The sequence below is a fragment of the Elgaria multicarinata genome, chromosome 7, assembly GCF_023053635.1.
Source record: "Elgaria multicarinata webbii isolate HBS135686 ecotype San Diego chromosome 7, rElgMul1.1.pri, whole genome shotgun sequence".
In the NCBI taxonomy this organism is placed as follows: Eukaryota; Metazoa; Chordata; class Lepidosauria; order Squamata; family Anguidae; genus Elgaria; species Elgaria multicarinata.
This window is the reverse complement of record NC_086177.1, coordinates 56,591,560-56,617,002: the sequence shown is the minus strand read 5'-3', so window position 1 is coordinate 56,617,002 and position 25,443 is coordinate 56,591,560. Positions and strand designations below refer to the sequence as shown.

General features: G+C 38.0%; 1 protein-coding gene across 4 annotated transcripts in view; it reads left to right on the top strand.

The window, feature by feature from the left end:
- Positions 1 to 25,443, top strand: part of ROCK1 (Rho associated coiled-coil containing protein kinase 1) — a 90,593-nt gene that overhangs the window by 25,063 nt on the left and 40,087 nt on the right. For all 4 annotated transcript variants that reach the window (XR_010025663.1, XM_063130614.1, XM_063130613.1 and 1 more), the window contains 11 exons: positions 5,234 to 5,315; positions 6,553 to 6,653; positions 8,933 to 9,070; positions 11,246 to 11,421; positions 12,712 to 12,796; positions 14,000 to 14,144; positions 15,018 to 15,156; positions 17,911 to 18,002; positions 20,614 to 20,773; positions 23,198 to 23,264; positions 24,337 to 24,425. Coding sequence is in view for 3 of the 4 variants with exons in the window: in XM_063130614.1 (XP_062986684.1) it covers positions 5,234 to 5,315; positions 6,553 to 6,653; positions 8,933 to 9,070; positions 11,246 to 11,421; positions 12,712 to 12,796; positions 14,000 to 14,144; positions 15,018 to 15,156; positions 17,911 to 18,002; positions 20,614 to 20,773; positions 23,198 to 23,264; positions 24,337 to 24,425 (1,274 nt within the window). In the remaining variant the exon portion in view is untranslated. The remainder of the gene's footprint in view (positions 1 to 5,233; positions 5,316 to 6,552; positions 6,654 to 8,932; positions 9,071 to 11,245; positions 11,422 to 12,711; positions 12,797 to 13,999; positions 14,145 to 15,017; positions 15,157 to 17,910; positions 18,003 to 20,613; positions 20,774 to 23,197; positions 23,265 to 24,336; positions 24,426 to 25,443) is intronic.

Genomic DNA, 25,443 nt, shown 5'->3' with positions numbered 1-25,443 from the left:
TGGAAAGTTACAACAGCTGGATTGTTTAGCTTGGAAAAAAGGTGAGTAAGGGAAGACATGCTAGAGGTGTACAAAATTATCCATGGTGTGGAGAACGTGAATAGGGAGACATTTCCCCCCTCTTGTAATACTAGAACCCAGAGTCATCTCATGAAACTGATTTGTGGGAGATTCAGGACACATAAAAGGAAGCACTTCTTCACATAATTAAACTATGGAATTTGCTACCACAGGACATAGTGATGGCCATCAATTTGGATGACATTAAAAGGGGGTTAGACTAATTCCTGGAGGAAAAGGCTTTTAATGGCTACTAGTCCTGATAGCTCTATGCTATCTCCAGTATCAGAGGCAGTCAGTCTATGTATACCAGTTACTGCTGAGTTCTTTTGCACTCATGTCTTGCTTGTGGGTTTCCCGTTGACAGCTGGGTAGCCGCTTTGTGAACAGAATGCTGGATTAAATGGACCCTTGGTCTGATCCAGCATGGCTCTTGTTCTGTTCATATATTACTGTTGTTCCCCACCTCAATCAAAATGGAGGGGCTAGTAAGAAATTATTATTATTATTATTATTATTATTATTATTATTAATGGTCACTCTCTTGTATAATTTCAGTATCTTCCCTGCGCAAATGCTACAACAATAATGAACAACATATTGGAATGAGCCCATATTACTTTTCCATATTGTAGGAATATAGTGATATTGGATATATAGTTAATATATATAATTGCTAGAAGGTAATTCTTTATATGATATGATTATTTTTCATCAGTATTATAGTGGCTAAGAGAATGGGAATAAGCAACTATGTTCTGTAGACTTTGAGAATATAAAAAGCTGAACTGGGAATTCCATATATTTAAACAATATCCTCCAGTAAGGAACCTGTGAACAAGGGGTTCAGATAGTTTATTTCATAATCTCTAACTTTTTTTTATCTAGTGTGGCCTGTGTGCACTTTGCTATTTTGCCCACTTGTTCACTTTGTCGCTCTTGGAGCACGAAAAGTAGGAGATGCAAAGAGCAATTGCTTGCCTGAATGCATTGGTATATTTTGCCTGAAGCCTGGGAATTACAAAAATAGTGTGGTGTGTGCCAGTGTAAGACCTTTGGTACCTACTTTCATTTGTTTGGGAAGATGGCTGAGGAAGATAAGTGGAAATGGTCAGATATCTTCCACTGTTGGAACTTTGAATATTCTCATATTCTGAAGACCATCAACTTGCCAACTGCTTCAATATGGAAGTATAGATCTCTGAATTTGTAACTACATTACATATTTTCTGTATATTTATTTAAGCATTCTGAGCCAGCATCAGGTCCTCCATTCTTAATGGATCTCACTTAATCCTACTAAGTGACTCACAGCCTTGGATCTAACAATTGGTTCTTCATATGGCAATGGATTATTTGAAAACATTTCCTGAATTCTTGTTATTGTAGTCATTTTTTTGGTTAATAGTTTTCAAAGGTCCTCAAAGGATGATTCTGCCTGTTCTTGATGGTACCTGATTTTTGTTCCAACGTTTGTTGTAACAGAAATTAAGAATGTTATCCAAAGTACTGTTAATGGGTCTTTTTGAACACGGTACTGTTCAAAAAGTACTGTTGTCATTTACCCCCAAATTGTGGTTTGCTGCTTGGATTACAGAACAATAAGTGTCTAATATCTATGTGTGTGGTGGGATGGTGATACAACTCATTATCTATAGTATCAGGTGCAGAGTATGTTTAATGTAATAAGTGGAGAATTTATATAAACAGATTGTTGAGCAGGGTGAATTTATTTTTAAATTGAAGTGATTTAAATCACCAGGGAAAAGGCCAATTTAAATAATTCATTTAAATATATTTCAGTTATTTATGCCTCACATTTTTATTTGTTAGATGACTTTCAAAATAAATGTGCTTACTAACCATAACAGCATTAATTTAAAAGTGTGTACTTGTGTTTTTATAATCTTAGAAAGCTTCTTAAATTAAATATGTTTACCATTTTAGAAAATATTTGATAAATTGCTTATTTTTAGTTAACAATGCTCCTGATCATGTCAAGCTGCTTTAGAATTACACCTACTTGTGTCATAAATACATACAGTACAAGAACTGTATTTTTACTAAATGAATTAAAAAGCTTATGTGAAACAGCTATCAGATCTTTAAATTTACATTACTCTCAGGCTGCAGTTGTATGTACATTTACTGGAGAATAAGGCTCAGTGAATTTCCTGGTTCAACTATGGTACTTTGGGAGGGGTTGCACCACCAACTCATTTAAGGCGGCTGCGATCACTCCTTCTTTAAGAAAGGAGTTAACTACTTCTGGATCCAGGTAGCTGTCCACTCCTTGCCAGATATAATTAGCCACAAAGACAAGGCTTGAGTAAATATGTAGTTGGCCAAACTTTATCAGCCTCCTTGTACACATCCTTGGGCTCCACAAACTGAAATTTGTTCAATAATGTAGGGCCAGACATTGTTGTGGACACTCCAATGGATTGATTTGTCCAAATTGTGATGTATACAAGTGATTTTGCCTTTAAAATGTCTAGCAAACATGTCATAGCATGCCGCTGAAGGTTCCACCACATCACCCTCTGGGCCTGATTTCAAAAAGCCACAAACCACCCAGAAAAAAAATCACTGGATGATTTTAAGAGGATGTAGTACAGTTGTAGTGGAGAAAAATTGCTTCTTTGCTGCAGTCACCACCACAGATTAGGCTCAATTATGTGGTCTTACTTGAATTTGATTGTATTTGCTCCCAGTTTTCCTCCACTTGCATTCTAAATGTCTTCCAGCTTGCTTCATTGCCCTCAGTTCAGGGGTATACAAAGGAATTCTCAGGATTGATCAGGTCAACCACCATAGTCATTCCCTATTCCACATATTAATCAGAGGTTCGACAGGAATACCAGTCATGCCATCTGGAAAATCCTCCAAAGCCCTCTGAAATCCACTAGAATCTATCCCAGTAGGTTCCCCACACTTGCAGAGGTAGACAGCCACTATTAGTCTAAATCTGAACAAGAAGTGATTGGGGCATGACAAGGGTTAAATTGGAATGTATCTCCCATGTTCATTCCACTATCCTCCTATACAGTAGATTAAACTAAATCTAGAATGCGTCCTGCAATATGTTTGGGTCAAGAATATTTTGGGACAGTCCCATGGTTGTCATGGCTGCTCCAGATCTGGTGGCCTCGGTATGAATGTTGAAATCCCTCCAGGACCATTATCTAGGGGGTCCACAGCACCAAGCCTGAGACTATCTTTTGTCAGGTCAGTTTAGGGGCTCATCTACACCAAGCAGGATATTCCACTATGAAAGAGGTATATAAAAGGCAGGAGCTACACCAAGCAGGATATAGTGGTATGAAAGCGGTATATGATATGTGTCAATGGGCCCCAACAGTTGTCAGTGCACTTCAATACTGCTATAAAGCAGTAGTGTGGCTTCTGCCTTTTATATACCGCTTTCATAGTGGAATATCCTGCTTGGTGAGCCCAAGGAGACTTGATGAGCCCAAGGAGACTGCTGGGCAGAAGAGGGTGGTACACCAGCAGAATTTCTCAACACAACATACAAACACTCCAGAGTAGTATTCACTTGGACAGGAAGCCTGAAGAGAGAGAGAATTCCTATAGAGCACAGCAACTCCCCCTCCTGACCCTTGAGCATACACTGGTGCTGAACTGAGTACCCAGGAGGACATAGCTGAGAAAGGCTAACTCCCCCAAGATCCCCCACCAGTTATTCATACCAGATCGGCCTCCTCATCCACAATCATGTCATGGATGAGGGAGGTTTTATTATAAGCTCATCTGGCATTTAGCAACAGCAGTAGAAGCTCTGGAGGAAGACTGATAAGACAACCACTTAACCTCTTCAATGGAGGATAAATGTCAATTGTCTAACCCAAGTTGCCAAACTCCCCCCTACCCATAACTATGCTAATTGGTGCCCACCAGCTCTCCTATACACATATAACTAGGAATAAGCAATATGGAATACATTTGGGCTTAAGTTCCTTCCAAGTAAGCACGCACAGGATTGCACTGTATATGTTTGCCATTTAGATTTCATTTTAAGTTGTCTATTTTTAGAAGAGAAACGTTTTATAGCTGAGAATTTTAAAAAGATCTAATTAAATTTTATAAACATAGACTTTAATCTACTCCATTGTGATGTTATGTACTTAGGCTAGGCAAACTTCATGTCTGTTCTGTTTTTAGTAGTCTGTAAAGTGAAAATATTGTATACTGAAAAATTATTGCCATAAGGTGGTTAAGAAACTGGTCAACGTCAAAATGTATTGAGCATTTTAAAATTCAGGATGCTGCACTAATTTGGCTCATAGAAGTTATTACATTGACTTTAATTTTAACTTTTCGTGATGATTGTATTTTGTTGCAACAATGCTAGTATCACCACTTAAAAGGGCAGTATGGTTATTGTTTACCAAATTGTAGCATGTAACCCATTGAGGCCTTTGCTTTTAGTTACTAGCCTATATATACAAGTTCTAGATGTGCCATGTCCACTCTTGCAGTTATTGAACTAGTGTCATAGATAAAGAGCTGATGGCTTGCATTGTGGTCATATGGTCTGTCTCCTTTGGATTGGTTGTTCCAGTAGTTTAGTGTTAGAGTCATAGGCATGTGCAGCACATTTCATTAGGGAGTACACCAAGGGATTTTTTTAAGGTGAAAATGTATTGAATAAAGGACATTATTTTAATTCATTTATCTATTAAACATCAAAAGAATTTAACAGTTTTAAAAACACCAACAATAATTTAATACCTACTGTACACATCAAGAACACCCACTCAGTGACCCCCTCAATTTTGCGCTGATTGCTTGAGACATTAGGGTGTGCCTGGGCACACCCAGTACACACCTACGGTTAAAGTCAATATTGCAGACAAGATTCTCTGCTGTAGATGTAATTGCTTTTTGTCAATAAAGCTATGAATGTTGTGATGATATCCATGTACCTACTAATGTAAGAATAATCACATTGGATGCATTGTTGCTTGTTTGGAATGTCAGAGCAGAACCAGAATGGAATAAAGATGGGAACTGTATTGAGAGGGTTTTTTGTACATCTACATTTGTAGACTTCAATTTAAAAATCCTTTAAATAAAATTTGAGAAAAGATGTTGTATATAGGCAATACTTCTGAATTATGTTCTAAAGAAATCTATCATTTTTATTCCTCAGGATGGATTAGATGCATTGGTGTACGATTTGGATTTTCCTGCCTTAAGGAAAAATAAAAACATAGACACCTTTTTAAACAAATGTAAGTATGTATGTGAATGAATGTAAATATAAATATATATTGTTTGCTGGATTCTGCTGTTGATGATGATGTTCCAGTCTGTAGCATGTTCCTTCCTTCCTCCCTTCTCTCTAATGCTTATGCTTTCTTGACAGTAGAATACTATAGGGGGTTTTATGTGGGTGGGTGTGGCAAATTTGGTATTTGGAGATGTTTGCACTTGCCATGGGCAAATATAAACACATACAAACACACACACCCCTTCCCCAAAGATACAGGCACCCCACCCACCCCAAACACAAGGTCTGACTTGTGTTCCTCCTGTTCAGACATCAGTTTGTATTGTTCATCCTTGCTATGTTTCTAAGTGGTGCAATGTTACCTGTTCCCAACTAAAATGACACTGGTAATTTATAGTAGTAGGTGCAGGAAAAACACATTCTATCTGTATTTCATTCTAAAGATCCCATTCGTTCAGAATTCTAGCATGTAAATATTATTCCTTTGAACATTTCATTAGAAAAGTCTGTTTAATAGTTGCATTCTGCAACCACAAGAATTGCAATGTGAAACTTTTTTTGTGTAATCTCATGCCAGTGTTGACCCATGTAGATTAAAATAGCATGTTACCAAATTTGGAGTTAGAATATCTGACAACTGGGAATTTAAATTACCGTAGTTTATTGGCTGATAGTTTTATTTTAAAAATGCAGGGTGACTTGCTTATATTTTCACGGTAAGGTATTTAAAAAAATAATTAAAAATAGCAAAAGGTTAAACACTGGAATCCCATTTTATTTATAGTCTTTTAACCCTAAATGTGCTGTATTTGCTTAAATTAGTAACGAGTATTTTGTAGAATATTCTATCTGAGTATATAGTGATGAGTGCAATTGTCTGATCTAATGTGTTGTTTCAAATATTTAAGTATCAAACTAAAACTAAAATTAAACCTCTCCTGACTTATTCCTAAAATGAAGTTGTACTGTATGTTTGACATTTGTATGTTGCCATGGGAATGAAAGTAACCATTTAAAGATTCAGAGGAGATACTTGCAGCTCAGAAAAAGAGCTGGGAAAGGAGCAAACTCGTCTTTAAACAATTTGAGTATTTAACAAGCAACAGATGTTGCATGAAATTACCAGCAAATGGAATATAAATAGTATGAGATGTTTACTCAGTACGTTTATCTAGGACATTGTTTGTACACTTATTATGCCTTGTGCTACAGTTTTTATCTTTATATTTCCCTCACAGATAAAGACACAATAAACAAAATAAGAGATCTCCGTATGAAAGCTGAAGATTATGAAGTGGTGAAAGTGATTGGCAGAGGAGCATTTGGGGAAGTTCAGTTGGTAGGTTATTATTTTCTGTATGAATTAGACCAGCTTTTATTCTAAACAGTTTTAAAAGAAGAAGAAGCTGCTGCTATTGTAATGACAAAGGAAGATTTCTGTGTGCATCAGATCTTTGTAGCGATTTCCCGTCTGCCCAAATGGAATGTGGGGCACTTTAAAAAATGGGTTGAATCAAGAGTTGCATGTGCATAAGGGGGCAGATGGAAGTGAACTTCCCTTCCAATGCCTGGCAGCTCCCTTCCCCCACCCTCAAAATGCTATACACAGGGTTGGCGGACTCTCCTGGGGAGGTCCCAGAAAATCAGGCAGAGGCTCAGCAGGTTTCCTTGACCCTCTGTGTAGCTTTTTTGTTGGGCGAGGAGAACTGGGTGAGGGGGTGAGGAAGTCTACTTCTACCAACACTGTTATGTGCATGTAACTTTAGTTCCAATCCATTATAAGCAGTCAGAAGCTGTTTTGATAAGGCAACATATGAATTAACCAAAAATAGAGTGGGATGAACCAACACTGACCGTGCTTTTGATTTTGTGACTTCAGAAAGTCACAAAATTGGTCTTGGTTTCTTACAAATCTGCTTTTCTATTAAAGAGCTCCAGATGTCATGAGATTTCCAATAACATTGAATGAGTTTTCAACCCTGTATCTTGATTAGTTCAATGAGAATTGTAAGGCTACCATTGAATTCTAAGGCAGGAGTATTCAACTATATCCCCTTTAAGTGAATAGAATTTATTGTTACATTACATAGCAAGCAAGATTTGTCCCTGTCTTAAAAATGTATATAGTGGCAGAACAACTGCTGCCAGTTTTATTATATTTACATCTCTGTTTCATTTAATATTTTGATGACTTTCCTGTTAGTTAAAATACCATACACACAACTAACTGTATTATTACTTTTTAAAATATTAACCAGTTGAACACATTTTAGCAAGTCATAAGTCTTATAATATAAATAAATACGGAAAATTTATTATTTTTACTTAGAAGTTTTTATTTCATCACATGCATACAGTAATCATTTATAAATAAAAGGATATAACCAAATAATATAATATCAAATAAAAAGAGCTAAGCTATAGCATACTTTGCAGTACAAAACATTTTCAAAACACCTTCAATTATTAAGAGTTGATTTGTGATGTAATCTAATTACAAAGGATAGGCCATAACAGAAAAGTCTCTGCACAGCATCCTACCCAGATTCATTCCTGGATAGAAGGAATTATAAACAGTCTATCCCCTAAATCTTACTCTGTCTTTAGTGTTTGTAGTAAACAGGAGTAAGCCACATCAGTTCAGTACAACTTGCTCTCTCTAAAGTGAGAATTGTTTTATGGACAACGTGTTAATGTAAACCGAATTTACTATTGCATTGTGTTATTGCATGAATTTAAATCAGGAATGGAGCCCTGCTGCATTAGCACTGGAAGAATAAGATATAGTTAGTTCTAAAACATACAACCCAGTGTAATTCTGAATGATGAATGGTTATTGTATACATATAATAAGATAAATTAACATTGGTTATTCAAAAATTACTTATTTTAATTTGTCCTTAAGGGAAAATTAAAAGGGAAAAGGGGAAATAAAAAACCTGTCAGCAGGAAAACAATTTAAAACCTCATGCTTATTGGAATATTCCAGATGCTGTAAATTTGGGAGTGTTGCTTTTTGCTGCCCTTTTTTTAAAGGAAGGAAGCAGCTCTGTTCACATTGTTCACATCATTCACTTTGTTTCCCCTAACCTCTTTAGTTTCAGGCCCAGAAACTGAGAGAAATACAGATGTGCTAAAGAAGATAAGCAAGTAAAATAACTATTCTTCAGATATAGAAAAGCTCAGTAAAGTTCTTAAATGTAGGATTCTGAATATAGAAATGTTATTGAAATATTTATGGCAGAAACCATGAGCTGAACATGTGAGAAGGGATCTGTATTGGATATCTATAAAGGCCCTACTTCCTGCCTGCCTTTGCAGCCACATACACCTTGTGCCAAACGCATTTCAGAACCCTTAGCCATAAAACCATTTAGTACCTCATGTGAAGGTTTGCAGCAGCCTTACTCCTTTCCAGGGTTCCAGAATTTTCTCACACAAATAAATGAATCAACTACACATTGTAGAAGGGCCTTCCATTCACGATAAAGACTTGATGTATTGCATGTTCCTTGGCACAAAGTACCTCTGGCACCTCTGTAGATGTGATGAGAAATAGACTGTGCCTTCTTATTGTTGTTGCTAATAATTTCTTCAATATGTATTTTGTTTTTAAAGGTAAGGCACAAGTCATCACGAAAGGTCTATGCTATGAAACTTTTGAGCAAGTTTGAGATGATAAAAAGATCGGATTCTGCATTCTTTTGGGAAGAAAGAGACATCATGGCATTTGCAAACAGCCCTTGGGTTGTGCAGGTATATTGACTAGTTTATGTAGATTTACTGCTAGCAGGTTGGTAACAATTATAATTGAATAAGTGTAGACTATTTATAAATAAAGTCCACTTAGTCCATTTATCAATTGAAATGATAAATATTGATTGCTAGTTTACAGATTTAAGCAACATTAAATCCATTTTCTAGTATATTTGTGTTTCCTTGTTTTATAGTGCAAATTTGAAAGACGACAAAAAATGAAAACTGATTAATTTTAAAATGTCTTGTCTCAGTACAAGTTCAATAAAAAGATATCTTCATCAGGCAAGATGTTACAAAAAGCAGGTTGGAGTGGGAGCTAGAGTGGTGGGTGGGGAGGGGAAAGCAGATTTGATGTTGAAGTCACAATGTTTGTATGATCAGAGTCTTAGAATGTAATATGGGATGAGGTAACAAAGATTCAAATTAGGTGCAACATGGTGATGGTTGCACCTGGGACTTCCCCCAAGTCAGCTAGGATGAAGAAACAAACAAACAATGGCTGATTCCCCCATTTTCTAAAATATAAAATCCAGCTGTTACTCAGAACTGTCTCCATCCTTAGGTGAAATACAGGATCCTCAGGAAGTAGAAAACATAAGTAGACAGAAACTAGAGAATTTTGAGATTATCAAAGCTGGAGAGAATTTTAGATGATATGGTAGGTAGAAGAAAAATCAGCAGCAGCCAAATTGAGTAGCTTTACCAACTGGTTGGGATGGGGGGGGTGACCCCTCAGACCAAGCCATTAATCAACCTTCTATTCGTCTAAATTCTGCTTTACAACAACTGAAAAAGTGGTTTAGTGAATGTTTCTGTTTGGGCACCTGTAATTTATTGTGTATATAACTTACATTGACTAAGAAAATAAAAACTTCAGTGAAAAAATATTTTTGAGGTTTGCATCGTTAGGATGCAAATAACTAGTTAAATCACTTTTAATTTTAATGAAAGACATTGTGATAATTATGCACTGTGCTATTTTTTCCTGCAATAGTTATGAAGCCTCCGTGGTTCTCTGCCTCTTACCATGCTCCCACAGTGTTGGAATTGGCAGAGTTTGGGCAGTTGTGAGCAATGATGGCCTGATTTGATAAGGCAGGAAGCTATCATGCATCCAGGGTCTAGTCCAGCTACCTTAAGGTGATGTAGCTGGGAGGATGTGGAGGGATGATACAGCTGGGATAGGGCGGATTGATACAGATTATGTTCATAAGGGGAAGGAAGAGAGAGTGGGGAGAGAGGCATTAAGGAGAGAGAGAAAGAGAAAAGAAGAGATGGAAGGAGGGAGACCAGGAGTAGAAAAGAAAGACGGGGCAAAAAAGGAGTGCGGAGGAAAATCAATCCTGAGGGAAGAGGCAGAGAAGGAAGATACAAGGTGGGGGGGAGAAACTGAGCAATTCTTAACTGCATTCTCTGCAGGCTGTTATGAGCCACGAATCCACCTCTGGGGGCAAGAAAGGAGGAACTTTTCTTGCCCTGAGTAGGTTGATCCTGACTTGGCTTATATCCCAGTAGCGGGAATAAACCATACAAACTTCTGAATCAATCCCGCTACTGGAAGTCCCATACTTTAAGCTTTGAAGCCTAGCCAGTCAAGTCTGGTGGTACTGGCAGGAGAAATGACTGGGCAAGCTCCGACAAGGGTGGGGAATGTGTGTTACTCCAGAAGTTGTTGGACTGCTTCTCCCATCGGTCAGCATAGCCAATGGTGACGGATGATGGGAGTTGCAGCATTTGGAGAGCCACACATCCAGGAGGACACCCGAAGAGACCTTGTAAGGGGAAAGACCAGTCAGCTCCAGCAACTCACCATAAAGCGATATGATTATCTGAACATAGGTTGATAGTTCTGCTTCAATGTAGTGAGCTGATTACATGATATGGGTATGTCTGTAGGGTTTCTTCCCAGCTTGCTGGCATTTTTCATATTTTCAGATAAATGAGGCTTTGTTCATAAATGGTTCATCTTTCTTCATTTTGGTTGATAAACTTATTAAAGAGCAATGAACTTGTAAGACAGATCATAATGCTAAAACTACCTCATAATGTTGTTAGACTTTAAATATTAACAAATGATCATTCTGATTGAATTAATTATGCTTTAAGTTTCAAAAAGGAGAAAGCAATAATACGAATGGAACATGCAATGATTTTGCTATGTTTTTTCTATAGTTGTTTTATGCTTTCCAAGATGACCGTTACCTTTACATGGTGATGGAATACATGCCTGGTGGGGACCTCGTGAATTTAATGAGCAACTATGATGTTCCTGAGAAATGGGCAAGATTTTATACTGCAGAAGTTGTTCTTGCATTAGATGCGATTCACTCCATGGGCTTTATTCACAGGTAATACTATATTTATCTTAATAAATGAGATTCTCAGTATTCTAACCAGAGCATATTAAAAAATAATCAAAAGTAATATTGCCCTCACCCCCCGTTCACAAATGTTGAAATAGAAAGTAAAGCTTCATTTGAGAACTGTCCCTAAACTTTCAAACTAACTTTAAGGGGTGCTTGACCTTGTGGTGAAATAGCTGTTGAAATAATTTACACATGACCATGTATTGGCTTGAATCTTAAGTAGAGTGAGTGAAAGGAAGCTCATGAAAGGAGACTTTGCTGGCCCCTCCTCCTGCCAGCCTCCTGACTGGCCTTTCTGCAGGGTTATTGGACTTTCCTGAACAGTGTGGGCTGGGGTGAAAGGAGACTCTGGATTTGGGACAATTCTTCTTTTCCCAAGTAGTCCACCATGCCCCATCCCACACTGTTCAGGAAGGTTCACTGATCCTCAAGAGGGACTTTTGGGGAGTGATGAAGGGGAAAATGGCATTGAAGAGTCTCCTTGCATGACTTCCTGTTTGCAGTACTTCGAATCCAAGCCATAGTTATTAGTACCATATTTTCATAAATTCGGCTTCAACAAGCCTGCCATAAATATGTGCTTGGGGTGAATTAGATGACAACTTCACGAATTTGAGGAATATGAACAGCATTGTAACCAAATTCCTGTTACATAAATACAGTCATGTAAATTAACCCTCCTTGTATATTTGGAGAAGAGTAAATGTAACTAATGTAACCAAGGTGGATAATGTCCGTCTTTCAATGGTTTTAGCATTCCTGGTAAGTAAGAAGACAGTTGGTCCATGATTGCAGCAGAGAAAGGCATAGATCCAGTTCATCCCAGCAAATCGTAGGTTAATTAACCCATGATTTGCCACTCTGATGTATGAACCAGCTCATAGATGTTATTAATCTTATTTAGCAGAACCTAGGATGTAGCTAAAAAGATCCTGTTTAGTGCAACAGGGCAGATTGTAGGAGTAGAACTAAATTCAAACCAGAAGTTAGATTCCTGATTATTTAGCAGGTTCCTCCCAGTTTGCTAACTGTTGTATCTTAAAAAACCACATAATGTTTTGACACATAATATCTAATTGGGTGGGTAGAGGGAAGATGTAAATAAAATTTAGGGCACAATCCTATATAAATGTAATAAATAAATAAAATGTTTAGGCAGGAAAAAGCATGCTGTGAGTTGTAGCATTTTTTCTGTCTAAACATGCATAGGATTGTGCCTTTAGTCTGATAAAACTTGATTTATTCTTTTAAAATTTGATTTATTCTTTTCAGAGATGTAAAGCCTGACAATATGCTGCTAGATAAATCGGGTCATTTAAAACTAGCAGATTTTGGTACCTGTATGAAGATGAATAAGGTTGGTATTCTTTTTAAAAATCTAGTACAGTGGTTCCCTAACTTTTTCAGGTAACCGCCCCCTTGGTTCCACAACCTCATGCCCAGTGCCCCTACCCTACACTATAAAAATCATTATTCAGAATAGTGGTTTTCAACAACCCACTAAGGAAGATAATAACAATAAAATTCAAAACAGTAACAATTAATTGAATATTTATTCAAAATCTAGTTACATTTTTTTAGTTTATTCAATTAAACATAATTGATGAACTTGATCAAGTGATATCATCTTTTCAAAGTCTGATAGTCATTTAGCAAGAATATTAGTTATCACAGGGCCTTAGACGATGAGTGTAGTATATTTGGGTAGGGTCATGCGCTCCATCAGCCTGAGTTGTCCGGAGCCGTGCTGCCAACAAGACCCTCCTCAATCCACACATGTATTAATACCATTTAAGAAGAGTCCTTTTAACAGTGAATTGAAATTTTCAAAAGCACCAAAACGCTAATAAAGAGACATACCCTGCTTGGTGTGCCATGCTACGCCGGTTGCAAACAGAGGCGTTCGCTCTCTTTTGCCTCCCTCCCTCAGCAAGCCTGGGGCGGGTGCTTCCCATTTAAAGGGGCCATGCTCCTCTGGATCCTGCTCGATTGGGCGGAGGAGCTGAGCTGAGAATGAAAAAGGGGCCGTACTGTGCGCGGCCCCTTTAAATGGGAAGCACCCGCCGCAGGGTATGTCTCTTCATTAGCGTTTTGGTGCTTTTTGAAACACTTCAATTCACCGTTAAAAGAACTCTTCTTAAACGGTATTAATACATGTGTGGATTCTTCCCCCATATATATGGTTTGGGACCAAACTACCTTCTCCCATAAGAATGTCCCTGGGTTTTAAGACCTTCTGGAGAGGCACTTCTCGTAAAAGACCACCTCGAGCGCCCCCCTGCCGCCCCTTTGCCTCTTAGTGCTCCCCTCTGCAATCCTACCACCCCCAAGGGGGCAGTACCACCCACTTTGGGAACCACTGATCTAGTATTAACCTTTGTACTTCTGGAAAAGCATGCCTTTTTTCCTTTGGATAATAGTGCTTGTTTAAATTATTAAGAATTTAAAACACATTTTTCCAAACAGACCTATGGAAGTATTTTGGTTCAAGATACTTTTCAAAGTCTAGGATAGTCCCAAGCAGCGACTCTTTTCAATGATTCTTCTCTTTTCTTTATAGGAAGGTATGGTACGATGTGATACAGCTGTTGGGACACCAGACTATATATCCCCAGAAGTATTAAAATCTCAAGGTGGTGATGGTTACTATGGGCGAGAATGTGACTGGTGGTCAGTTGGCGTCTTTTTGTATGAAATGCTTGTTGGTGAGCATCAGAATAATCATTGTGCTGTAAAAGACATTAGCTGCAGTTTCTGTTCTAAATGATAAAATAGTTGTTGCTTAGTTTTGTACAGAATTGTATTACTTCATCATGGTAAGCATAGGAAAAAGCAGCAGGATAAATTCTTGATTTAAGCTGTAAGGTTTACTCATGATTTCTGAGTTACTTTTAGAGACCATGCATTCTTTTTTAATTGGTTTCATCACTAAGCTTATAACTTAAATTATTTATTATTTAATCTTATCCGTGTATCCTTGTCCTAAAAAAGTTTACTTGGAAGTAAGTTCCACTGAGTTCAGTGATTGCACTGATAAATATGGAAAATCTTGAATATTTGATTTGGTCATTTTTTTTAGTGGTGGTTTAAATCAATCCTTCCTGAGCGATTGCATGTTTCCTTGGATGACTTTTCCAAGGCATTAAAAGCAATAACTAAGTACACTTTATGTAGGATCAGTGCTGAGGAACTGGAAAGAATAGGATCTCCAGTGTCGCATTTCCCCACCCACCCCCTTGTAGCTCTGATGTGCTTTTAGTGTCTGTGGATGTCACTTTTTTGTTTAGAATTGTAACAACATACATCATATGAAGATGCTGCTCTTGAAGTCTTAGTATTCCTGAGATAACAAGGTTCCTTTCCACTTTCTTGTTTTGATACGTGAGTTATAACAGGAGTATCCTAACCACTTAAAATTACAGCATGAAAATCAACATTCTTCTGCACACTTCTTCCAGGTTCTAGGCTAGTTCTGACACAAACTCAGCCCTCTACAATCCAGTCTTCTACTTCCTTCTTGGCATTTTATTAACTTTAGCTATCAATTGTGTGACATTTTCTCTCTCTATTAATTTTAGGAGATACACCTTTTTATGCAGATTCTTTAGTTGGAACATATAGCAAAATTATGAACCATAAGAATTCTCTTAGCTTCCCCGATGATAATGATATTTCTAAAGATGCAAAAAATCTTATTTGTGGCTTCTTAACTGACAGGTAAATATTGTACATGTTCTAAATCAAAATGTGGAGTTTGCATTAGGGACTTTTTTCATTGTACACTTCATCGCATTGTGGTAACCAACGTATATGTAATATATACCTGTTTTAATAAACTCTTTACTCTTAATAGTCTTGCCCTTATAATAAAATATGGTGATGTTGATATAATAACACTTCATATAAGAGAGTTTCTAAGGAGGCCTCGGGCTAATCAGTGTCTTGAAATTGGGCTCCTAATAAATTCCTTTGTTGACTAGTAATCATATCTTAATGACTGGTTACATAAAGAATAATCTTTTTACATGCTTATACATACTTATTAAGCAGTGGATAAAAATATTATATGTAATTTTATCCTGCAGTTTAAGAAATTGCTTCACACTTGTATATTTAAAATTTGCAAGTTTCTGAATCTATTCTGTTATTCCTGTGTGTGTGTGCGTGCGTGCTGCACTGCTTGTCTCTTCAGGGCAATTACTATCTGAACCGTGCAGTTTTTCTAATCTGAAAAAAGTGTTCCTTTTCAAACTTAATCACTAAAGTTTTATTCACTAAGATTTAGGGTAAACAAGTAGTCCTATTTCATTGCCTTTAAAAGCTGGAAAAAGTGCTGAAAATGGCAACTAAAATGATCAAGGCACTGGAGCTACTTAACTATGAGAAAAGGTCACAGTGTCTAGGACTGTTTAGCTTAGAAAAACACTGAGTAAGGGGTGACACGATAGAGTTGTACAAAACTATGCAGGGTGTGGAGAAAGTGGAACGAGAGACAGATTTCTCCTTCTTTCATACGATTAAAACCTGGGTCATCTCATGAAGCTGTTCTAGAGGGGATTACACTCTCCTTAAAAGAGTAAGTTCATAGTTTGGGGGTGCTCTTAGATCCACCATTGTCACTAGAGGCACACGTGGCCTTGGTGTCTCAGAGTGCCTTTTATCTGCTTAGGGTGTTATACCAACTACAACCCTACCTGGACAGAGATAGCCTTGCAATAGTTATTCACACTCTGGTAACCTCCTGGTTAGATTATTGCAAAACATTATGTGTTAGGCTGCCTTTAAAAACAGTCCAGAAACGTATTAGTCTTATTAATATAATACGTCTTCATCTGCACTGGCTGCTGGCGCATTTCCAGGCCCAAGTTAAAGTGCTGGTTTTAACCTTTAAAGCCCTAAATAGCTTTGGGCCAGCTTACCTGAAGGCATTTACCTAACCGGAAATTGCGATCATAGTCTGCGGCCTTCCTCCAGATGCCTCCACCAAATGAGGTGGGTGGCTACAAGAGAGAGGGACTTTTCAGTGGTGGCACCCTGTTTGTAGAATTCATACCCCAGGGAGGTTTGCCCAGCACTTCTTATGTTCTTAAATTTATTAATTTATGGAATGCAGTATGTGAAGGTACAATTTAAAGACTTTTTTACAAACAAATTATGTTTGAATACAGAGCAGTCTTTCCATTCCTCTCAGTGCAGAGAGAAAGGGACTGTCCCTTATCACTGAGCAATCCCTTTCTCCATGCACTGTCCTCTCCATTCCTCTCTCCATTCCTCTCTGCAGAAAGGAATCCAGTGACGTGTGTTTGTGTGTGTGTGTGTGTGTGGGTGCTTTTGGGAAAGGGGTAGGAGGATTCCTACTCCCTTGGGGTTTTCCAGAAAGGATGTCTAGTCCCTTGGGCCAAAACAGTTTCCCACCCCTGCCATAAATAGACAGCATATTTGTTTCTTCTTCTGAAGTAGCTTTATGTACTGTTCTTGAAATTTAAATTTCATAGGTTTATATCCAAACATACCTCTTCTGCTCATACCTCTTCTGCTGTTTCAGATTTTTCAAAAAGCATTGTGTGAGAAAAGTGAACTGAAATCAGAAATTGACTGACAGTTGCTCAAGAACTTCCACAACTGTTTCCACAAGATTAATCTCTATTTTTTCCTCTGGATTCCTTATCTTGAAACTGTTTATAGATTTAAAAAATCCTTTACATGGGCTGGCTTTTGCACATGGTTGAAGTGTATGCAGTTCCCCATTGCAAAGTAAGATCCAATAGCTAGGGGACGTGCAGTCTCTAAGTACTTTCCAATCAGGAACTGTTTGCACTCCAGACTTACATTGTAATGGGGAACTGCATTAACACCATGTAAGGATGGATACTTTGACATAACTCCAGATATTTTGTTCCATGAAGACTTTTGCTAGCTCTTTTACAACAGCTCATGAATGAATTTTTTCTACTCGTAGTCTTTGGATCCAATCCATAGTCAATAGTAGTCCATATTGGAGGGTTGGAGGGGGGGGGGGGTCAATGCTGCAGATTTTTTTTTTGGTCTTGTGGAAGATTTGCAAAATCAGTGTTTTCAGGGCTCTGACAAGAGAAGCCAAACTAATGCAGATACATGTAATGATAGCTTGACAGCCCTTTCTAAATTAGAGTTAATATACTCTTCAGAAGCGGATAAAGTGGAGAGGTTGTAGAGGAGAGATGTTTTCTCTTTTCCCAGATATTTCCCTGATTATTTGAAGCTAATGCTTGTAAGGGCAAACTTGCATTTGAAATACAGATTTGGAGTGTAAAAACAACTGATGGTAAAAGTGTGGAGCACCTCTCTTGGCAGTTCAGTAGTCGCAACAGAAACTTCTGAGTTTCTGTTTTAAAAAGGGCCATTGATCTAGTGTGATACACATTTGCATACCACATATAGTGACTTCAAGACTTCGCATATATACCTTTCAAAAATAATTTATTTTTACAGGGAAGTTAGATTAGGCCGAAATGGTGTGGAAGAAATCAAGCGACACCCATTCTTCAAAAATGATCAGTGGTCTTGGGAAAATCTTAGAGATAGTAAGTACCTTTCTCTGTAGTACTACTTAGTATTTTTTTTTTGCCTGTCAAATATTTACTTGTAAAGTATTTGATGCATCAAACTTTAATTCTATACATTAGAATGAGTGGTTTTCTATACAGCTAATTTTTTAAAAAAGAAAGATTTATTTATTTTTAGGTGGTGCCTTACGTATTTATATTGCCTGGGATCCAAAGGACTTGTTTAGGTGCACCTGAAAGCTTGGACACACCCAACAGCATCTTATACATTTTTTCTCTGAATGGTAGGCCCCTATGCCATATCACAAGCAGTTCTTGAATGTTCCTTCAGTTTTCCATGTAGGGAGCACTGCTATTGGAGAAACACAAGCCCAAAGCTGCCTTGGGCATGCAGAATTAGTCATGCAGCTCTTCTTCCAAAATACACAAAGTACAGAAATATAAATGTACACACACACACACACACACACACACACTGTAACAAATGTTGTAAACACTGAAAGGCACTTACAAACATTAATCTTAGTGCCTTACTTCTAATTATAATAAATATTGGGCAGCACGCAACGCTGCCTGCACACTAGTGGAACCCCCACAGCTAATACAACAGGGAGATAGCAGACAAACAAGTGGAAACACTTATTTTCAGAATAGAGCAGTTCAACAGAATTCACAGAAGGGAGCTGCACTAACCTGTCCTGTTGCCTGTGGATCCCACGGGCACCACAGAAACAGTGGGAGCACAGCAGTGGTATAGGCCGTTGTTCTCAAATATAGATTAGACTTTTAATATATGATTTATGATACTGTTTTAGCAACACTTTCAAACTAGATTTTAAAAGTTTAAGATAGGTATTCTGTTGCTCTAGACTTCACTAAATTGTTTATATTCCCTATCTTTTTCTTTCTGTCTTTATTTATTTATCATATTTATACCCCGCTCCTCAGCCAAAAAAGGCTCTCAGAGCGGCTTACACTTAGCAAAAAAGACAGTCCCTGCCCTCAGGCTTACAGTCTAATAAAGACATGACACACAAGGAACAGGAGTTCAGGAGGGAGGGGGGGGAGGAGAGAGAGAATCCAACAGGAGCAGACCGTGATGTTTCTTCTGCCTGCTCCTGTCCCCTTGCTCTTTCTTCTTCCCCACAGGGCCAAGATGACAGTTTGCCCTGTGGGGGTGGGGGAAGAGTCCAACAGGAGCAGGCCATGATGTTTCTTCTGCCTGCTCCTGTCCCCTTGTTCTTTCTTCTTCCCCACAGGGCCAAGATGACAGTTTGCCCTGTGGGGGTGGGGGAAGAGTCCAAAAGGAGCAGGTCATGATGTTCCTTCTGCCTGCTCCTGTCCCCTTGTTCTTTCTTCTTCCCCATAGGGCCAAGATGACAGTTTGCCCTGTGGGGGTGGGGGAAGAGTCCAACAGGAGCAGGCCCCGATGTTTCTTCTGCCTGCTCCTGTCCCCTTGCTCTTTCTTTCTCTTTTTCTTTTTTGATACGTTTTTAATATTAATAATGAATAATTATTAATAATGCTTTATTTATTTATTTATTACATTTGTATACCGCCCCATAGCCGAAGCTCTGGGCGGTTTACACAGGATAATACCCGTTTTAGCCATTCTGGTGGTGGTTTGGTCTGTTATTGGATTTCCACAGTTTTGCAAACATATCTCTAGCTACAAGATTGATATTTGGATATTCAGATGTTTGATATATTTGACAAAATATAAGAAAAATAATTTCAGATCTGGTTCTCATTTTAAATTCAGTATTTCATTTAGCGAGCAATCCCATGACCCCTAGACATTGTCTGAGGAGCCAAAGAATTCTGAGGATCCCCCCCTACCAGGTCAGAGACAATGCTCCAACTTCAGAAGGGGAAGTTGGAGATATGAACCTCCCCCTCCCCTGATCCCTTGTAGCTAGCGTGGAAAGATCTGCACCACCTGCCTTCCAAGATCAGGAAAGAGGAAGAAGAAAGGGGCATTCGAGTGGGCAGGGAGGGGAGGATACCAGACAGGCCAGGATTCAAGTTATCCTAAGCCTCTACCAACATCCTTCCTTCCATTCCCCTCAGAAGTACCATTGTTAGATAAGCTAAAAAGCTGTTGCTAGATGGGCTAAAAAGCCCATTTAGCAAAATATGCAGGGTGGGAGGATGGAGAAACAAAGATCAAGGGTGCAATTGATAGGATTAATAACAGCTCTCCAAAACCTTATAGCTTTTTCGCATTGCTACCAGATATGGACAAAATGTTGTTTGTTTTGTAGATAATACCAACATTTGTATGCTTATATATTTTTAAAAAAATCTTCCATGATGTCATATACTGCAAAAATACTCTCTGAAGTTTAAAGAGGTAGAATACTGTGTTCCGTTAGAAAACAAAAAAAATGTCCTTTTGGAATGTTCTCTGTAATAATATGACTGTTAAGTTTTGAATCTTTTAATTTTTTAATAGAGGTCTTTTATCTATTGCATGTATTACATAATGTAGAAAAAAGTTACCTCTTGTCATGTGACCTTGTGATGTATCTATCCATTTTTCCAGAACCTTGCTTCCTCACAAATATAACGTTTTTAATAGACACATTTTAATAAATATTTTAGTAATTCTTGTTTATTTTATTGGTAGCTGTAGCACCTGTTGTGCCTGATTTAAGTAGTGATATTGACACTAGTAACTTTGATGATTTGGAGGAAGATAAAGGAGAAGAAGAAACATTCCCTATACCAAAAGCATTTGTTGGCAACCAACTACCTTTTGTAGGATTTACTTACTACAGCAACCATCAGTGAGTATTCTAATAAAAACACACTAGTAAAAATACCAGCCTGTCAAATAGAGTGGTGAGATAAATCTAACAGGATTTAAGAGGAATATCACAAACGTGGCTTAGTTTTGATTTAGTTTGAAGCTGCCTTGCAATGTCGTCCTCAAAATTGAAACATAATTGTAGTAGTTTTCAATTTAACAGCATAGGCAGCCGTTTTGCACATCTCTTTACATGGGTTTTGGAAGTCTTTCATTTTGGTAACTTATGACTTGAATGCATCCTTTCTCTCTTACAGTTGGCAGTATCCGATGCTGCCTTTATGCTAGCAAGACCCACTGTTAGCACAGCAAGAAACTAGCAGATCTGAAGCAAAATGAGTTTGCAGAAGGGAGCTCTGCTCAACTGTTCCATTCTAGAAATGGGCGTTTCTGCTAATTCTGGTGTTACTTTAGTAAACGCTAGCACTGGGTCCTGCAGGTTCAACAGAAAGAGTAGGAGCGCAGCAGCAGTACTGGATATGTCAGTAAAGCATATAGTCAGGCTATTCATGTGATGATCAGCTTTAGGCTGCAATCCTGTACACACTTACCTGGAACCAAGTCACACTGAACTCTGTTGGGCTTAATTCTGAGTAAAGAAATTATACTGAGGCCTAGTCTACATCAAGCAGGATATTGCACTATGAAAGCGGTATATAAAAGGCAGGAGCCACACCAATGCTTTATAGTGGTATTGAAGTGCACTGACAACTGTTGGGGCCCATTGACCACTTTCATACCAGTTCCATAGTGCTATATCCTGCTTGGTGTAGATTAGGCCTGAGTCAAATTATTCTGCCTAATTTTGCTTATTAAACTACCTTGGCTGTTTACTAGCTGTGCTGAATAGCAATAGAGCTTGGTGAACAGACAAGGAAAGCTCAAGCAAATGGACAATCCATTGCTTTTTTTGCAAACTTAATTTGCATGCAGTTTGTTGATGCTTATTAGGATCCTGAAAAATCTCAAAATTCATTAAAAAAAAGCCTTTAAACACCTGAAGGCTTTCAAAATATGACAACAATACATCCCCCAAATTCAGAAACTAGTAGTCATTTAAAGAACATTTCACCATTACATAGCCAGTTGTATGATTTTGAGGAATTGCCAAACCCATAGTGTTTGGAATAGTAAATTACTCAATTGACAGAAGGAGCTTGTAAAAACTTCTAATGAGCCAGGATTTTTTGACAAGCTGTAAAATTCTGCACACCCAAAAATATATGTTCTAAAGCAAAATTGTATGTGAGATTTGAAGGAAAGGTATCTAAAAAGGGTGTATGTTTTTGCTTCTTTCTCAAATATGTGCTCTCCTGTTGTTCATGGTTTTAGTTATAGGCAATGCCTCAGAAAATGAATATACGTTCTTAAAATTGCACATAGCAAGTCCTGAAGCCTTAGCACTGTATCTAATGTGGACATTCAAGTTTTATGTAACTGGGGTTCAGAAATGTGCAAACAAAATGGTTAGTGGGCTGGAACACCTTCTGTATGAGGAAAAGCTAAAATATATGCAGCTTTTAAGTTTACATTGTACCATTTGCGAAATGGCGATTTAATGGTTCCAGAGGTGCAAGTCCCAAAATGAGCAGAAATGCTCATTTCTGGAAGGAGGCAGGTTGGCGGAGCAGGTTTGGGAAGGGAGCAGGTTTTCATACATTATAAAAAATGTATAAACAGCTAGTATGGTACTAGTATAACACTGAATACCAGTTACTACAGAGCAACAACGAAAATAGCTATTGCCTTCATGCCATTGTTGTGGACTTCCCAGATGCATCTGGTTGTCTGCTGTGGAAACAGGGAGTAAGTAACCTTGGGTTCAATAGGACATTACCAAGTGAGTGTATATAGAATTACAACCAAAGTGGAGCTTTGATCTGATCTAGTAGGTCTGATCTTAATTCTTTTTCTATGTTGTAATTTACTCCTCTATAAATCTAGCTTAAATAGGACCACAACTGTTCTGGAAACTATTGAGAAATAATGATGGTTAAAAAATAAAACAAAGTATGAACTTTTTGTCGAACAATGGGCCTGTTCAGATAACATGCTAAGCCATGGTTATGCCGCTAACCGTTTCGCAGCAAATGGTTAGTGAGCATGTTTAAACCATGGTTACGTAGCCACCATGTTAAGAATCATAATATTTAGCTCAGAATGTCTAACCACTGTGGCTTTTAGGGTATTGTCTGAACAGACAGAGTAACATTTTTCACTGAGGTAGATAGGAGGCATATATTTTTTCTGTAACTAAAATCAGATGTGATGCATATTCCTCTAGCTTTGAAAACACAGTCAAAATAATTTTTTATATGAAAACATTTTGTTTTTCATGCTTTTGAAAATAAATGTTTGGTCTTTCGTTACATCTTTTTAAAAAATGTTGAAATTGTGTTTATAGGTATTTATCCGGCTGTACAGCAAATTCTAATGACAACAGGGCAAGCACCAATGTAGATAAAAGTTTGGTATGTTTCATATATTTTTTTAAACATTGTAGTGGACCACCTCCCACCTCCTCTCAACTCTGCCCATTTGACCACGTTGCGGACTCAGAGATCTGTCACTTCCGATGCTCCCTCCCCCTCTGACAAAGACTGAATTCACAAGGAGTGGGAAGAGAGGGAAGATGATCTCTGGGCCTCCTGTTTAAAAAGCAATTAAGAAGATTCCACCTTGACTCCTAGAGAATTTCCTCCCCCGCTTCCTGTCTTGGCTAGTCTACTTCTTCAGGCTCTGAGTCTGTTTCGGGATACACACCAGGGAGACTGGGCCTGAACCTGACAGGAAGCGGCTCAGGATAACTTGACTCCTGGCCTCACCAGTCCCCTGCCCTCCCTGCCCACTGAAATGCCCATTTTCCCCCTCTCCAAGGTGAAGTTTCTGAACTTGAAGAAGCAGCTGGTATGATTCTTTCTGCACCAGTTATGAGGGGGAGGGGGTGGATCTCTCACTCCATGGACCATAGGATTGCCTCTTAAGGTTTTTTGTTGACTAATCCTTTGCATTTTAATTGGTTAATTTTAAATGCATTTGGTGTGCAATCTGTACATGTTTAAACAGATAAAAGTCCTACAACTCCCAGCATGCCACAGCTAGCCATGCATAGGATTGAGCCCTTAAATTACTATAACATCCATATAGATGTATTTTGAAGATAACTTAAGGTAACTTAAGAATTAAACAAAATTTGCACTAATTTTAAGGACAAAACATTATGTTTATTTTTTTCCTTTGGCATTACTTACTACAACAACACAACTGAACCAAAATTGTCTCAAAAATTAAGTGAATGTATCCTCAACCTGTGGTAGCACTGATTAAAATATGTGCATATTGATTAAACAATAAGTGTTGATTAATCTGTCAGTTGAAATTTGGTGTCCTAGTTTTTAATGTAAGAGTATTTGCCAAGATGTGGAAAACCATTTAAAACAATTATATATGACTGTTTTAAAATTGATTGTATATCATTTAGCCATTATTTGACATTCCTATAAAGCATTGCTTTTCTGTTAATTCTGTCTTTTATATCTGAAGCTGGAATCTTTGCAAAAAACGATCTATCAGCTTGAAGAACAGCTACATAATGAAATGCAACTGAAAGATGAAATGGAACAAAAATTCAGGTGACACATTTAATGTTTTCAGAACTTCAAAACCTCAGTTGTATAAATTTTATATCGAGGGGTAATGATGATGTTAACATTTTATGTGTGTATACCATGAGAGTCAAAGCTGGCCTTAATTTTTTTGTCACACTATATAACAGACGGCACTATCCAGTGCTGTCCATCTGCATGTGGTACTCTCAGCCACTTTTGCTTCATGTACAGCTAGTCCTGTCAATTCTGTTACACAAGCAGCACCCACCACTCACACAAAGGAGGTTTAGCACTTCTGGGGCCAAGACCCGAAATTAACAAAATCACTTGTTTATGGAATGGGACATGTCAGCAGAACTTCCATATACAAGCTTCACTGACCTGTCCTATTCCAGAAACAAGCATTTCCACTCATTTGTAGTTGCCCCCCCCCTGAAGCTCTAAATCTCTGTTCCAGAAGCGACATGCACCACATGTGGAACAGAATCAGCAGACAGTCTTTATTCGAGTCTGCTCTAAATATTTCTTTCTCCCTTCACTTACAGGAATTGGGTATTGAGCTTGGGGCTTTTTAAGGACAACGGTTTTGAATAATACTATGAGGACTTGGTGGTAGCAACAGGGATGGGTTTGTCTGCTGGCATTATGAAGAGAGAGACACAAAGGGCACTTATGGAATTTTGAAGGGTATCTTCAGAGCGAAGAATGGGAACGTTAAGGATTAGATTAGATCCTTTTATACTGTGCTAGAGAGAGATTCCCTTTGAATCTGCCGTTTCCTGCCACTTTGATCAATCTCCATTCCCCATTAGAGCTTACCCTACACCTTGTCAAATTATGTTTTGGCTCTTAGCTAGACCACATATTATGAGCACTATAAAATATTTCAAATTTCTTAATTGCATCTTCAAACATAGCATTGCAAAGTGCTAGAAAGGGAGAAGTTTTCCGTAAGCGCCAGTTGCGCTTGATGCTACCTACTTAATCTGAGGTTTCTGGCTCTGAGCACATTTAAAACAAGACAATCATATCACTGGTATTC